The sequence below is a fragment of the Felis catus genome, chromosome C1, assembly GCF_018350175.1.
Source record: "Felis catus isolate Fca126 chromosome C1, F.catus_Fca126_mat1.0, whole genome shotgun sequence".
In the NCBI taxonomy this organism is placed as follows: domain Eukaryota; kingdom Metazoa; phylum Chordata; class Mammalia; order Carnivora; family Felidae; genus Felis; species Felis catus.
This window is the reverse complement of record NC_058375.1, coordinates 175506637-175522437: the sequence shown is the minus strand read 5'-3', so window position 1 is coordinate 175522437 and position 15801 is coordinate 175506637. Positions and strand designations below refer to the sequence as shown.

General features: G+C 34.3%; 1 protein-coding gene across 18 annotated transcripts in view; it reads right to left on the bottom strand.

Annotated features, from left to right (window-relative positions):
- The window catches only part of GULP1 (GULP PTB domain containing engulfment adaptor 1), a 275468-nt gene that overhangs the window by 10344 nt on the left and 249323 nt on the right, over nucleotides 1-15801 (bottom strand). For 14 of the 18 annotated variants that reach the window (XM_045034117.1, XM_045034119.1, XM_045034122.1 and 11 more), the window contains 3 exons: nucleotides 15709-15801; nucleotides 3465-3692; nucleotides 1696-1834 (listed from right to left, as the gene is read on the bottom strand). In XM_045034117.1, coding sequence (XP_044890052.1) covers nucleotides 1696-1834; nucleotides 3465-3692; nucleotides 15709-15801 — 460 coding nt within the window. The remainder of the gene's footprint in view (nucleotides 1-1695; nucleotides 1835-3464; nucleotides 3693-15708) is intronic. The other 4 variants (XM_011285420.4, XM_045034125.1, XM_045034126.1 and 1 more) reach the window with 1 other exon arrangement.

Sequence of the window (15801 nt, the reverse complement as noted above, 5' to 3'; positions counted from 1 at the left end):
GTGTTATTGTTGTTGTTATTTATTTTCCTCAGTCTGGTGTTACTTAGGCAATACACCAGAACTTGGAGAACAGAGGAACTTTTCTTTGGAGGAATGCCTTGGTTACCCCCATACCACGAGTACATCCAACAATGCTTTTACACATGAAAGATATTTGTGAAAAGAAATGAATTAATAAAAACAAAGTAGAGTTGGCCAGAAGGAATAGAGATTTTTATTACAGGCATTTTATTGTTTGATATGCCTTTGAAAAATATAGACATATCAAATGTCTAAAATGGAACACATTTTCCCCCTTCTCTACTTCTAATTTTCCCTGTTAACAACATTTGGTCTAAAATCCTGAATCATCATTGATTTTGAACTCTCAAAACCATCCTGACATATTATTCCTTCTAAATATTTTCAAATCTATTTGCTCCTTTCAATTTATATTTTGACCTGTATTAAAACCCTCTTTTGGAGATCTATGGCTAATTTGCATTTCAAATTCCAGATTGCAACCCAAGTCTATCATATGTGTTAAACAAATGCCCAATGGACTAAATAAATGAATGAATAAATCAGCGATGAAATCCAAGGAAGTAAAAAACAGTAAAGGAAGAGATGTGGACACTCACAAGGACAAAAAATACCCCATCATGATATCAGGATATTGGCAACATTTGCTAAAAACACACTATGACATGTATATTATGGATTATTCTCTGAAAAAATATTTTGTGTTGGCACAAAATATATTCAAATGAATTTAAATATATATCTCAATTTGTGTACAAGTTTGACATATTTTTACAAACTGATTTCTGAAGTTTCCAATGTTATTCTCTAAAATTTATTGAATACTTAATGTGTGTAGTATACTTGGGTTAAGTTCCACAAGGGGAAACAAATAAATTAAAGGCCCTGACATACTTTAAGCCCTAAGCCAAAACTTCAGAGTTATATTAAAAATGTCTTAATGTGAACTAGAGAGGGTGCAATAAAGCATAAGATGTAAAACTCTCTTTTCTTCGATTTCCCTTTGCATGTAATGACTGACCATGGACGTTGGGGAGTATTCTTTAAGTTTCTGTGACATGGTACAGATCAAAATATAATCAAGACATTGAAAATGAGCTTCTGTTATATGCTTTCTAATCCATCAATAAAAGACTCTAATGTACCTTCCAAATGTATAGAAAGTAAATCAGAAAAGCAATGTATATATAGTATGTTAGATATCAAGTAAAAAATCCTTGTATAGGGGTAATAAACAAATCACACAATCCATATATTTACATATTTCTTTAAGAATTTCATATACTCTAACAAAGAATTTAAACTGAACTCCATTAAACATGTTGAAAATATTAAAACCATTACCGCAAGCATTGTTTTTAATCGTTAAATTAAAACATTAGAAGTCTAACCCCAAATACAATAAAAATGTAATTAAATGCTTTTCATCATGATATAAATAACCCCATCTCATTTTTCAAAAAATTATTTCCAGTGCAATACTGATGTCTTTGGTAGTATACTCTGAATTATAAAGTAAAATATGATTAACTTATTTGGCACATATAAACATATTTTTTTGGTAATTAACACTTTTAGTGAGCTTAAGATATATAATTTTCCATAAAGCGTTAATTAAACATTTAAAATGTACACAAATACAGCAAAGAATATTGTTTTCTTTAAAAAGCTTACTAATCTCAGTAGATCTACTAGGTATTGGAGGTGGCTGTGTGCCATTGCGGGTAGGTGTTGAAGATGGGTGTGATATTGGAGAAAATGGTATCATATCGAAGATGTCAGTGGAGGGTGACTTAGGTGTCACACTGCCTGCCTGCAATGAAAATAATATGAATTAAGGCAGTATTTCAGGTAGATACATTGCAATGCTATATCATATACATATAAAACATATATAAACAACAATAAATTCAGCTGAATCATATGAACTTGACATTTTATAGATCAAAAATAGTTAAATGTTGGCAATTTCATGTGATTTAATCAGTCACACCAAATGCTCATTGGCAAGAAAGCAAAAGAAAATTTCTGCAACAATGATCTCAAAGATGATGGCAAAAATGGTGAGAAACCATTCTATATAGATATAAGAGATATTGGATTTTTCTGTATATCTAGAAATAATTGCCATTTGTATCAGAGGATTGGAGATATTAGAAGCTATATAAAAACATGATTTCAATAATAGTTTTGCATAAGATTATGTTTTAGACAGAGATAACTGGACATAAACAATGCATCTTCTTATATGACCATTCAAATGCAAATGATAACAACTTTAAAAATTTTTAAAGAGTATATTTTAATTTGTATTAATAACTACAATGATAGCTAACTATTATACTCACTGCAGTGCCGTTTATTCTTGGGTAAGACTTCATAGTTTTCTATGATAAATAGCTACCTTGTGAAATAAATTAATAATCACTAAAAATACCACCAAAATCATTAAGCTATCTGGGTCAGTCTGGCCCAGGAGGTAACATAAGAATGAAACAATCATCACTTTGCCATTCAGGGGGAAAAACCACACACAAACGGGTACACACAATCTATAAAAGAAAGAGAATTCCCATTTTGGAGAAGAATAGTCTTTTCCTCAAAGAACATGAACAGAGATTACTTAAGAGTGTTTCATAGTAAAATTAGACTCTTCAGAATACACTTATTTTTCTAAATCACAGATAATGAAGGTAATGGAAGAAAAATAAGGTTGATTGTGTGTAAAGAGTGACAGATTTGCTATTCAGTCAATATGGCCATTAGCACATTTTTTTCATGAAGGAAAATTGCTGTCATCTCCTTTTCTTTAATACCCTGCTCACTTTATCAGTCATAAATACTGTCCAAAGACTTTAAGGCAACTTTATCCCTCAGCCCTTTCCTCCTACTCAGGAATAGTTTTCCTAATCAACCCATCCCTCTAGCTGCCCTGGCAGCTCTCTCCTCTTTCTCAGGATATAAAGATACTCAAATCTTGACTGTTTTTAAAGCAAACCAATCAGAAATGTCTTTACTCTGTCTCTCTTTACTACTCTAGCCTCTCATCTCTCTTACTCTTTCCCTCAAGGTTAAGCTCCTCAGAAGAGATACTCATATCAATTGAGACTTTTTTTTTTTTTTTGGTACCAAATGCTGCTGAAACTGCTTTTACCAATATCACTGATGACCTGACTTCCCACTTGCTATATCAGTGGGTCCTTTGAAGTTACCTGTCCTATTTTGTCTTTCTGTGGATATGTACACAATCACCACTCGTTACTTGAAACTTTGATATTAGGTAAAAGGAAGTAAAAATGAATGGCACACAAAGTTGCCAGGTCATATCACATTGATTCTGGACATACCTGATTTTTTTCATTACACTATAAATGGCACATTTTAGTAGACTTTAAAAAACATATGTGGGATAGTAAAAAAGGCTTTTGTGCTTAGCAAATTACATGAGGTCTTGGGATGCTGCTCTCACTGATTGGCTTGGGAAGGCCACATTTAGAAGGAGGTGGTATTAACAGTCCCAGTGACAGTCTGGAATCAGGCGAGTTGACAGGAGTGACAGTAATGGAAGAAATATTTAGACAGGAAGATGAATCATCATCACTACTACGCCAGAAAGAGGATAAGCATCTCTGAAACCCATGTTGCTCATGATCAGACACTTGGTGCAGCAGCTGTAAAGGAATGACAGAGAAATACACTAAGGAGAAGAAAGAAGACATGGAGGAAAAAGGAAAAAGTATATTATGAAAATTTATTTGTAAAATGATATTTTGCAAAAAGGTAAGTAATTTCAAAATAACTTTACTAAAAATTTAAAAAAATAATAAAAATTGTTTGTGTATACTTTCTTATTGCAACAGTCCTCAGATTTGAGAATGTTTGACTATTTCTCACTAAAATATTACATTACTAGGACTTGAGAGGAAGACAATAAAGAGTAAAGCTTGATGATTTATTTAGATTAGAGCTTCTGTGTAATGACATGGGAAAAGGAAGCATAATAACAAGAAAAAAAGCAATAACTGAAGTAGGAGTAACGTCTAGTAAAAAGTAATGACTTTGTAGAATTTTCAAAAAGGGTTACAACAATCATTTTAAATTTAACACTCAAAACACTCTTTTGTGATATGAGTATTAGTAATTTTATGTCCTTGTTACAATAAAGATATGGGAAAATTAAGGCACATATGTTCTTTGTGATTTATTCCTATAGAGGTTAAATTCAAAACAATCTGACTGCAATTATCACCACCTTCCTATGGGTAGTGAGTTCCAAATGAGAAGATTTCTCAGGAAAGGGCAATCTCGAATTAATGAGATAATAAATAGTTAGATAATCAGTAAGTGGATTGGATCTGGACATCAGTTTTTGGTTGACTTTTATAAGTTATTTCCATTACAGTGTGGAAAGCTACTGTCAAAAGCTGAGCTAGTAACAACTGGGCTGCCAGATGTCACAGTGGTCAATGAAAACAACCAAAATGAAAGTAATAATTAAGCCTTTATTCACTTACTGCTGTAGTATAAGCAAGATGCCAGAAAGAAGCTGCTGGCCTCATCAATGTCCCATTTTCTTCTCCAGGAAATGGAACTGGACTAAGGTCAGAAGTACCAGTGCAAAAGCAAGGCACTGTCTCTCTATTGAGGGAGCCCTGAACTAAAGGTCTTGCTGGTTTGTTGTTGGTGTCTTTGTTATTTTTTGTTGTTATTGTTTTGAGGGAGGGGTCACGACAAGGGAAGGAAATGGAGGAAGGGCTAGGAGTAGAAAAGTACTGAGTACTGAATCATAGTGGAGAAAGGAGTCTTCAAGGCCCTCATAAGATGGTCTTGACAGAGGCTTTTTGAGAAGGCCATGGCCAAGGGCCTCCAATAAGGAGACCTCTGAATATAGGCAACTGGGCTAGGAATGCAGATATGTGTAAGAGCATGGCTGCCAGAGGTTGAGGGCGCTAAGTCCTTGACTGCAACTCCTCCATTCTATGCACTAAATCTGGCATAGGCAGGGCAGATTTCCTCCCAGTGAGACTTGCCAGGGGAAGACTTTGTAATTGCCTATGACTGGGCTGACAGGATTGGCCCTGGAGCCAGACTTCTAAGCTACAGGTCACACTTCAGAGATTTTTTTTAACACGGATTTTGAGGCAGCCAACACAAATATGGCTTTTGATAATCTCATAGTGAAAGGTTATAACCAAAATTATAGTTAGGAGAACCCACAAATTTGAAGGAAGTTTTTAAGATGGGAGTCATTTCTTCACTCGTTTCTCAAAGCAGAGGACAAAACCAGGCAGTGTAAAGTGACAGATTTAAACTGAAGGGAAGGTTCAGTGTGGAAACAAATTTCTGATGGTCTGAGTTATATAATTAATAACTATTAATATGCATACACAGTTACATAATCATTTTTTTCCTATTGACCTCCCTAACAATCTATCTGTAGATATGTATACATGTATGCACGCGCGTGTGTGTGTATATATAATTTTAAAATCTATTTTACAGTCTACATAGTTTACTGTATAATTTTGTGATTGGTGGTCACCATATACTTTAAGTGACACTTGTAAGCTCCTTGTGGACAAAGTTTTTCCAAATTTTATCTAAAAGAAGTATTTCCAGGGCACCTGGGTGGCTCAGTCAATTAAGCATCTAACTCTTAATTTTGGCTCCAGTCATGATCTCAGGGTAGTGAAATCAAGCCCCACATTGGGCTCTGCACTGAGCATGGAGTCTGCTTAAGATTCTCTCTCTCTCTCTCTCTCTCTCTCTCTCTCTCTCTCTCTCCCTGACACATGTACACATGTGCATGTGCTCTCTCTCTCTCTCAAAAGTAAATATAAATAAATAAATAAATAAATAAATAAATAAATAAAGTATTTTCTAAAAGACTATATAACACATCAGAGTTGTAGGCATATAATAAGCTGTCAACATAGATCTACTGTCTAATTTATACTACAGCACTTTTTTTTTCAATAGACTTCACACTCAGCATGAAGCCCAATGCAGGGCTTGAACCAACAACCCTGAGATTAAGACCTCAGCTGAGATCAAAAGTCAAACACCTAAATGACTGAGTCACCTGGGTATCCCTATATTAGAATAATTTTTAAATTTAAAAATGGAAAATTTTAAGAATATTTATACTGAGTAAACATAATATGATATTAAGTGGAAGTTGTCCTAGGTATCATCTGGCTTATAACATAAGTGAGGGTATTCTATATTATTTTATGACTTATATTGGCCAAAAAATCTTAACCAGATGCCTCAAAACAAATGAAGGCCAAAATAACCTAACTTATAAGTGCTCTAGTGTTTTATGACAGTGTTAATACTATGCCTTCTACTTGCTCTGAGAACATATACTTACATAACATGAAAATAATCAAGTTGTTAAATACACGAGTTAAGAGGTATTTTCACTTTCAAAATGGTAAAGCTGGGATATCTATCAATAGTTGTGGTATCTCAAGTTTAAGACTCTACCACTATCACAGGTTTCCTTTGGGTCAGTAATGAAGTTTTGGTCAACCAGCATTTATTGCTCGGTTACACAGATCTCTTAAAATACTGAATCAGTTGCTTTTAGATAATATTAAGAGATTGAACATTAAAATCTGGAGCTTTTCTTGAGAAGTTTGAAAATCTAGAAAGTAAGCCCACAGACTTGCCTGAAAATAATTGACTGGCAGTAACTGCTGTGCCATTTAAGTTGGGTATATGCTCCCTAATTCATTACTACCACCACATACCCATTACACATTCATGTCATAGCCTGGGCTGTACTTACGTCTTGTGTTTGTGATTCCTAACTTTGAAATGATTCAAGTCAAGGAATTAAATATTGCATCTGTTAGATATTTTGAGTGGTGCTCATATGAGGACTTTAAGACACAGAACAGATTAACGTAAGGGAAGGGAAGCAAAAATAATATAAAAACAGCAAGGGGGACAAAATATGAGACTCGTAAATATGGAGAATAAACAGAGGGTTACTGGAGGGGTTGTGGGAGGGGGGATGGGCTAAATGGGTAAGGGGCATTGAGGAATCTACTCTTGAAATCATTGTTGCACTATACGCTAACTAATTTGGATGTAAATTAAAAAAATAAAATGAAAAAAAAGAAAGTTAAATAAAAAACATTTTGAGTGGTGGTTCTAAATTTAGGGGGTCAGGAGTTAGATATTTTGTAAGCTGCCATTTTTAACTCATTAAGGATATTTGTTTAGGAAATTAAATACATAGTTTAGATGAAAACAGCTTGATATTTTTATTTTGGGTCTTCTGTCAATATTTTGACAGATGGCTAGAAACCAAAATTTTTGCACTCTCTTACAGAAATTCTGGCACCACTGTTTAACTCGTCCTTTATGCTCATAATTCCAAGTGCTTTGGTCTTTATGAAGGTCCACAGGATCTGAATTATTAAACTAAGGAAACAAGGAGCTTTAGGTTCAATCATTACATATTAATTACACAGATGTTGTTAGGTTATTAAGGTCTATTAATCATGAATGCCCATATCTGAGATTCATTGTTGTAGTTTTGTAGCTTGCTCTAGGAAGCAGTGGCTTGGTGCATTTAGGCATGGTGAATATTTCAACCTTAGCCTTGTCTAAATGTGACAGCAATGATGGAGTGTCATAGAAGGGTTTGCATTTTCAGTAAATGTTGAAAACATTTAAACAACAAAAAAACTGTATTAAACAGTTCTGTGGCAATATCTACAGAAATATTATTAGAATGATATCAAAATCAGGGCACCTGGGTGGCTCAGTTGGTTGAGCATCTGAATCTCAATTTCAGCTTGGGTCATGATTCCAGGGTCATGGGATCAAGCCCCATGTCAGGCTCTATGCTGAACATGGAGCCTCCTTGGGATTCTCTCTTTCCCTCTATGCCTCTCACCAACAGTGCTTTCCCTCTTTCTCTCTCTCTCTAAAATAAAAAATTAAAAAAAAATGGTATCAAAATTTTACTTTAGGCTGTTAATGTTTTGGTAATATAAATATCCAAATATCCTTTTAAAATGTAAAACAACTTTAAGATTAAAATATGATTTAACATTACTATTAAAATAGAGTTTCAAAATTTTACTTAGAATTAAATTTACAAAGTAATTATTTAAATTTATATTTAAGGGATGATGTCTAAATTTTTCTAGTTGAAAAACTGGTAGATTATAAATAACACTAAAGATGAGGAAATACAATTGTGATGCAAAATATTCTAGCAGATCTTTCTATGCTGCCATGCAGATTCACACTTTCAAAGTTCACTATTATGTTACATTTTTAATATGACTTTAAGTTTTAATTTTTTTAATGTTTATTCATTTTTTGAGAGAGAGAGAGAGAGACAGAGTGCTAGTGGGGGAGGGACAGAGAGAGAGGGAGACACAGAATCTGAAGCAGGCTCCAGGCTCTGAGTTGTCAGCACAGAGCCTGATGTGGTGCTCGAACTCATGAACCACTAGATCAAGACCTGAGCTAAAGTCGGACGCTTAACTGACTGAGCCACCCAGGCACCCCGTGTTTTAAATGTAAAAACTTCTAGGGTTTAGAATTTATGGCATCGTGAATGTACTTTTTTTTTTCAGATTTCTAGATTCACAATTTGGTTTTATTGGTCTCTTACTTGTAAGACCTATTATCTTGTTTGTTCTTACAACAAGGTCACGAGTTAAATGGACATGATTGTCTACATATCCCAAAGAGGAAAACTGCAACAAGAAATTAAGTGATTTGATCGGGCATTCATGGTCAGAGCTGGAAGGGAATATATTTTTCTTCCCATTAGATAGAGTTTACTTCCTTAGAATCATTTTTTGTGCAAGTAACAATTATGAAAATGAAGCCATGAACCAGTAATCACTTTTTGTGGGAAACAAATGTTCTTAAATCAATGTCATGTTTAAAATTTATGCTTTTGTTTAAAGATTCACATTTGGCTTGTTGTGTAACTGAGAGTTTTCAAAATCTGCTCTTGCCCATCTTGACTTCAATAATAGTTGAGAAAACACTAGATGAAGATAAATAGGCAGTTTTGTTTACCCACAATGGAATACACATTTTAGGTTATAATTGTCCTATCAAGTCTAATCAGTGGCCACACAGTTGATTATGTAAAGGTAGAATTTTATCCAGTAACAAACACTTGGTTTAATTGAAAGGGAGACATTTATTTTACTCAGCAATAGAAAGTCCAGTACTTCTAAGGACTACAATTTTATTCATTTAACTTCCTGGCAAGAGTCCTATTTGGTTAAAAGCATCCATAGCCAGAAAAGTAAAATGTAAGCATCCAGGCACAGGAATCAAGAGGAACAATTTGATTGAACTTGCTATGCCCACATCTTATAACGGAACAATCTTCTGGGGGCATTCACGAGGCTAGGAGGGCAGAATAAACCTTTTTTTCTGATATAAATACAGGCAGCACTGCCATGTGAATGTAATAAATGGAAATCAGATTGTTCCTAGATAATTAGTACCAAATGGTGGAAACCCAACCTCTAATCTATTGCCAAACCACTAGAACACAGCAAAAAGCAAACAGCACAGTCAAGTAACGGAAATTTCTCAGTGTATCTAAATGACTGTATAAAATCAGGACCCAATTTCTAAAACCAATGAAAAGATTTCCACAATTTCAGTGTGATACAGAGATATATAATATGGACACTATCAAAGGCTATTTCATTTGCCTTAGGAAAGGAACTTATTGAACAGAGTGGTATTTGGGAGACATGTAAGCATTATATTTGTCAAGAACAAGTTAAAAAATAGGATGGCAATTTATACATGAGAAAATAAAAAATGGATATATATTGAAGATATACATTGGTTTGTAGTTAGAAATGTCTTTTAATTTTAATATTGAGCAAAAAATAAGTCTCCTACTTTGTTTTCTTAGCTAGAACTAAACTACTCTAGAACTTCATACTGGGTAAATTTATACTTGGTGTATTAACTAAAGCAATAAACAACAGTCCAATAAAAAATAGTCTTTTTCTGGTGACAGAAAAAAAAAACAAACTTTTTTCATTCAAGTACTATAATCATGAGCCCAGATCTCCTTCTTTAGTTCCATAAGCATCTCCAGGTGGCTGTCCAGTAGGCAGAACTAATATGAGGAAAAGTGAAATATTCTTTGTTATGCACCTTCACCAAGTCATGTCTATTTTGAAAAATGGTACCACTACCCAGATGCTCAGGATAAAACCCTACAGGACAATTCTGACCTCTCTTTTATTCTACAGCCCCCAACCAATCCATCAGTAAGTCCTGAAAGCTCTACTTCCAAAATGTATCAGGTTACATACACCATCTGAAATGATAGACTTCTAGACTAATTTACTCTTCTCCCTCTCCTAGGATACTGAAATAGCCTCCTAGACAGTTTAGGGGACCTCATTTTGGCCTTTTTTACAGACCCTGGTGTATAGGTCAGTCAGATGATCCCCAAATCCCCTGTTTAAAACCTATAAGTAACTTCACAGTGCAATTAGAAAAAAAAAAAAAAAATGAAATCTACCGGCCCTATAAAATCTAGCCCCTGACTCTCTCTCCAATGTCATCTCCAACTATTTTGGCTTATGGTCAGTATGTTCCAGGCACAAAGGTCTTGTTACTGTTTCCAGTCCTTTACACTGACTAACTTTTTACTATTCAGGTCTCAATTCGAATGCTACCTTCCCAGAAAGGGTTTCCCATGATTGCTGTCTCTAAAACAGTCCCCACCCATTCTTTCCTACTCTGCTCTATTTTATTTTATTCATAGCATATATCAGATTTGAATTTTTATATTTATTTATTCATTTACCTAGGAGTTGATTACCCATCCCCTTTTTCCCCATGGGATATAAATTTCTTAACAGCTGAAATTCATATACTGCTAAAACCCAACAGCCTAGAATATCATATGACTATATTAGACATTCAATAAATATTTTACAAGCTGCCATAACAGATCACAACTGTATCTAATGTGTGCAATTAGCAAATGTGAGAAAACAAAAATCAAAATGATATACACTGTCATACATAAGATATCTCACTAAGATACTATTTCATAAAAGGAGTGATGACTTGGTGGGATTAGGGAAAATAAAAATGAGATTACAATTTACACAATGAAAGTTTGAAAGGACTTTTTAGAATGCCTGAAGATTTTCATTAAAAGTTTGAACCTAAAATTACTTATTTGTATCTTCAAAACACATCAGTATGACCAATTCACAGTGATGTATATAACAAATACATGGATGGCTGGCCATCATCTAAGAAATAGCAACCTTTCCTTAGGGTGACTTTGGGGAGTGCAGGGAAGCGTATCTATGTTCTGACCCACACAGCAATTCCTTAACGTACAAAGGTTTTCAGTCTGGAACATTCTACTCAACAGGGCCTTACATTTTTAATTCATGATTTAACACAGAATAAAAGATTCAATACCTCTAAAACTGAATTTTCTGATGAGATCTGATTTCTTTGAACCATTGTTCTGTGTTATAGAAATTCAACTCTAACTTTGGGCCTCTTCCTAGGAAAAATAGCTTTTGATCCTTCGGTTATCTAATCAAATTTTACCAAAAATGTTTCTAAATTTTCTGACGGTTCCCATCATTGCCTTTATCTGCTATTTGATCACACACTGATAAGAACAGCATCCAAACCAGGGATTTGAATTATTTTCATTTTCTACATTACTTTTAATATCACCCTCCCCCATAATTCCATTCCTACTTTTGTTCTCTTCTCTCCTTCTTCCCAAAGAGACCATTTAAAAGCTAAGATTAGAGATAAACCTTTTATTGTACTTTGACTAATACTTGTTTGATGTGGACTACACTGTGTTTAACTTGCAAATCCTGGTATTTCAAGAAATTGTTTTTTATATGCTTATTTTTATGAACCAAATTATAGTGTCAAATCATTTACAGAGAACCATTTCTGAATTAGTGTTTTATATGGCAAAAGAGTTACTTCTGTGTGACTTCAGAAAATTTGGCTCCCAGTAGGGATCAAGACCGTCTTGGGCTGGTCATTTGAGAAGAATCATCTGTCTTGGGGATTCCTCTCACCATAACACACTGAAAGCTCATGGAGAATCTGATGCCAAATTAATTTTATATACCAAACCCATCTATATTATAATTTTGATGTGCATAATTGGATTCATACTTCATTTCAGCACTTTTTCAATTCATGTGTTAATTGCTGCCTCTAATCCTTTAAACAAACTGCTGAGAACTTTAGCCATTTTGGAGCATTCTATCCTTCAGTCCTTTGAAAGCAAAGGAAATAAAGTTTGTTTCCAGAGTTACAAGCCCAATAGGCATTTACTGTGCATTAACTTTGCTACACATGATGGCACTCTATGAAGTGCTTTGGGTCCTGGCTGTGTCCTATAAAATTGATGGCCAAATTTCATAAGAAAGTTGCAATTTAGAAAACTGCTTTTCCATAGACCCATTACAAGCTATTAAACAAGAGTTACCTATACTTTAAATTTATATTTTATTTACAATTTTCATTGTTTTTGAAATTCAATTTTAATAATTTGAATCATTAACAAACCTTAACAGAGTGGATATTTATAAGCATGGCAGCATTTCATACTAAATAACTATAGATAAGTTAATTCAGTTCATTTTTTTAAGTTTATTTCTTTTTAGAGAGAGAGAGAGAGAGAGAGAGAGCGCCCCAGAGAGGGAGAGAGAATTCCAAGCAGGCTCCGTACTGTCAGTGCACAGCCCAAAGCAGAGCTCAAACTCATGAACTGTGAGATCATGACCTGAGCTGAGATCAAGAGTTGGATGCTTAACCAACTGAGCCCCCCAGGTGCCCCTAATTCAGCTCATTTTTAGTATCAGAAAATTGGGAGATCATTTTAAGAAATGTGAAATAAATATAGCACTTGGTGTTATATTAATATATTTCACAGTTACCTAAGTAAAACTGAAAATGAAAGGCAAACATATTTGTTCATAATCTCTCCAAAAAATATTCAGGCATCAGATATCTTGTAGCAATTCAAAAATGTTGAGTCTCCTTCCTTTAAAAATCAAATAATTTTTATTTTTTTATCTTAAAGAAGATGTACATCCTTCAGTATAACAGCAATTTCAAAACCAATAATAAGCCTTTAGAAACTGAAAAATTATAAGACAAGTAATTTTTCAAGTTAAAATAAAGAGAAAATACAAGGATATTGCTATGACAAAAGAATATAATTGCAAACTTATAATTTAAGTTATTTACATAATGATCATTGAAGCAATAATTTTGTGTATTCAATGCAAAAAAATGGGTTAGAGAAAATTATATCTATTTTTAAAATTCAACCTTTAGTTATAGTCTTTGAAGCATTCTGCTGAGACACATTCAGTACTGAGATGAACACAATGCTTATAATAGTTATTAAATGACAACTTCTGGAGAGGTGATCCTTTTTTTTTTAAAGCTTATTTATTTATTTTGAGAGAGAGAGAGAGCACACACAAAGTGCACACGCGCACACATGCAAGCAGGAGAGGGGCAGAAGGAGAGGGAGAGAGAATCTTAAGCAGGCTTCACACCCAATGCAGAGCCCAACCCAGTGCTCAGTTTTACGACTGTGAGATCATGACTTGAGCCAAAATCAAGAGCTGGATGCTCAACTGACAGCCATCCAGGCACCCCTGGCTAATCCTTTTTAATAACAGGCTATTTGAATCACATTATTGTTTTTTATATAACTGACTCTACCAAATAGAATTGCTAAATAAATGAACATACAGACAGTCTGTGTGTTTCATTTACATATCAACTGTCACAGTCACTGCTTGTGATGGCTATCTCAGCCAGAGGATCACAGGGAACTGATACAAGTGTCATCTCTTCATTCCTCCTGACCCTTGCCATTTCTGAAGCTGACTTGGTGACCATGTCAGATCACCAGTGCACATGCATAATCCCCATCCTGACCTACCTTCTTCTCAGTTGTCTTAGTGGTAGTCTAGGGCAGTGCCTGCTTTTAGGAAATAAAAGAACGGAGTGCTATTTCATGATTCATCAACATGCCCCAGACTCCTCTGCTCCTCCCAGATCCACCTCTCCCCTCAACATGAGGTCTTAGTTCTGTGTCTAGAGACAGAGTGTAAAAAGTGAGCAAGCTTTGGGTTTGTATCCAAAATGGTAATGGATCTTATTTTATTCCTTTGCAAACATAAAGACTAAAATAAAGCTACTGTTCATATGCAATGAGATCTAGGAACAACGCTTTATTAAGACTGCTTAAGAAGGTAACTTCCTTTCATTTATGTTTATTTCACATAACTTATAGTTTGTTTCACAAGATAACTTATAGTAAGACTTTCAACAAAACACAAAATGGTGTTACTCCAATTTGGGACCAATGTTGGAAGGAGTTTGAGCTGATTCTCTATTCCTTGGGACCAGGGAGGCAAGAAAAAAAAAATCATAATCCTGATGAGAAGCAAACAATGATAGCAGTGAAGAGAAGAAAAAAACCAGGAAGGAATATTATAATAAAGACGTCTCATTGTGCATAACAAAGGTACATAGGAATGTAGGAACCTCCTCACTCCCAAGCTCTCTCATTTTGGCCATATCAGCCCCACTACCATATGTATATGTCAAGCAAAGGAAATGACAACTGCTTCAGTGAGAAAGATGGAAAAGTGTGAGTTTAAAAGAAAGAAGAATTTTTGAACCATTTCCAGGGCACGCCAATTTGAAAACCTGAATAAAATTCCTTATACAAGCATTTTTAGGATGAAGAATTGGTGAAATATTAGATAGGTAGATAGATAGATAGATAGATAGATAGATCTTTCCACTGAGTTAGCCTAGAGTCTGAACCAAAATGGACTTGCAAATAAAAATTAGAAACAAAAATTCTTTTTAAAAGTTTGTAAATGCCATAATTGTGTTTTAGTTTGTAGCATCATTCCATGTTATAGATTCCTATTTTTAAAATGCAAAATAAAACATACTTTACTAGAGATCGGTAGCACAGATGATTCAAGAAGAAAGACAGTTTTCTAAATATATTTTGCCAGAAAAAAATGTTGTTTTAAATTCCGTCTTCCTCCTCCAAAAGATTCCCTTAGCCAAAATCGCAAAAAAAAATGACATCATACATGGTATTGGGGAAAGGATTTCAAATCTATGATAAACCAAAAGTAAACAATTTAACTATAAATATTTGAGACTTGTCTGCAGAGACTACCATTCATTTTAGCGTCTCAAATACAACTGTATCACTCCCAGTGGAAACCCTTGCTATGCAATATAAGAAACCAAAGTCAGTCTTGTAAACAATTCAATTTCTATAACGAAATTCAACACTCCAAGGGTAGATTGGCTTAGGTCCTTAAATCTAACCTCAGTAAATAGTAATCAATAGAAATAAAAGAAAGAATATGCCACAAACTGAGGGAGGACTTATTCTACAAAACATGAGCAAAAAGAGCAACATGAAAAAACAACTCTGGTCAGAACTACCTAGGTAATTGTAATTTTTTAATTAGCACCTTTCATCTCTACCCATGTTTAGTTTTAAATTACTGATCCCAGAGTATTATTTGCAACATCACAGAGCTGATAATCCAGAGATGTTTTATCCCCAAGAAGTCTTGTTTCTAAGGATAACATGCACATAGTCTATATACTTACTGGAGATGTTGATACTTGGGTTATTCTTAATTGGCTTTCCAAATCTTGCACTCTGTTTTTAAGTTCCATGTTTTCGGTTTCTAAGTCTTGAAT